General features: G+C 63.1%; 1 protein-coding gene across 1 annotated transcript; it reads right to left on the bottom strand.

Moving 5' to 3' along the window:
• Positions 1 to 65: 65 nt before the first annotated feature.
• On the bottom strand, positions 66 to 1,123 carry LOC104623150 (proprotein convertase subtilisin/kexin type 7-like; the record flags this gene model as incomplete). The annotated part of the gene is made up of 2 exons (XM_010290145.1): positions 66 to 200; positions 644 to 1,123. Coding segments are annotated over 2 exons (615 nt in total), but the record flags the coding sequence as incomplete, so codon positions are not given.
• Positions 1,124 to 1,487: the final 364 nt, after the last annotated feature.

Raw genomic sequence — 1,487 nt, 5'->3', positions numbered from 1 at the left:
AGCGCGGTTCGGGCTCCGCCGGCAGCCGAGCACTCGCGCGCTCCCGCCGTGGAGCCAGCACTCACATAATTTGGCTGTATGTCTTTGATGGTGTGCTCCACTCCGTCGTCCACCACCACCACCGTCACACCACGCCCCGTCACGTTCCGCTCCCAGACACCCGTGACATTGATGTCCTTCCCGGGGCTCTTGCGGTTGTTCTAAGCACCAGAAAGGACAGCGAGGGGAGAAGAAAAGCGGAGGAGTGGGTCAGCTGTGAGGAAAGGGGCTCCTGCAGCTTTCGGGCCCGCAGACTATGACATGCAGGGCTGGGGATGGTCACAGAAGACTTGTTTTACACGGACAGCGAGCAAAAGTTGCTCAAGCCACGCAGCGGAGTGCCCAGTGCCGCAGGGCCGACACCGTGCTCCAGCCTGCGAACCGTACAGCATGCCCCAGCTGAAAGCCCTCTGCCCACCCCAGCGCCACCGCTGCGTGGCCGGCTGCGGGAGCTGCCTCCTCCCGTTATCGCAGCGAGCACAGTGAGCTTCCCCCTCACCGCAAGGACAAAAAACGACCGTTCTGCCTGCCACGTGACATCTTGCTCGTGGCCACGCAAACAGGCCGAGCCTGCTAGCACAACAAGAGCCGGAAAACCACTCACCAGATGCCACTGCTGGGGGTATTTGGGATCGTTAAAGTGCAGGCTGCGTTTGGAGCGTTTCAGAAGCTTCTGTTCCGAGTGCCACCGCACGCTGTCATGCTGTGCAAACAAAGCGTCCACCGACCTCCTTATTGCTTCGGGTTCGCTTGCCGCGTGGCCCTTGGGCTGGTAGGTGAAGAGGTAATGGCCCCTGAGCTCCCCAACACGGCCCATGTTCACCAGCCCCGCAGTCCGGGCCAGCTCCTCTGCCCGCTGCTCCAGCTCCTCCTCGGGCGCATCCAAGCTGACAGCCCACGTCAGCTTGCCATGCCGGGCGTCAGTGCCAGGAGCGCCCTCCCAGCCACAGGCCAGTCCGTCTGACGATGCGAGGGGGATCCAGGCGGCACTCAGCCAAAGGCACGTGCGGATACAGAGGGTGGCCTCCATCCCTGCACTCCATAGCGGCGCCCTCCACTTCCAATGCGGCATCAGACAGGCAGGCTGCAAACAGCAGAAAGTAAAACCAGTGAGAACGTCTTCTGACCTGGAACAGGGCGGCCACAGCCTCAGCTGAAGGTCCCAGGGAGCCACTGGCATGCCTGAGCTTGCCACCAACCTCTGAGCACAGCAGAGATCCCCCTTCCAGGGAAACCCCAGCCAAGGCATCTCCTTCCCAGGTCACAGCCCTGGGCAGCCACACCCCAGCCGGGCGGGGATCGATCCTCTCTGCCTGCCGGGGTGGTGGCCCCAGGCCAGAGCACACCGCGCTGTTGACTGGCAGAATGGGGGCCACTTCCTTTTTTCGGCATGGTCCGAGCGGCAGGAGAAACACCACGCTCCGCGAGGCGCCTGCAGCCGACAGCCA

This window comes from Phaethon lepturus, unplaced genomic scaffold, assembly GCF_000687285.1.
Source record: "Phaethon lepturus isolate BGI_N335 unplaced genomic scaffold, ASM68728v1 scaffold36936, whole genome shotgun sequence".
NCBI classification, from domain to species: Eukaryota; Metazoa; Chordata; class Aves; order Phaethontiformes; family Phaethontidae; genus Phaethon; species Phaethon lepturus.
This window is presented reverse-complemented; position numbering and strand designations above follow the sequence as displayed.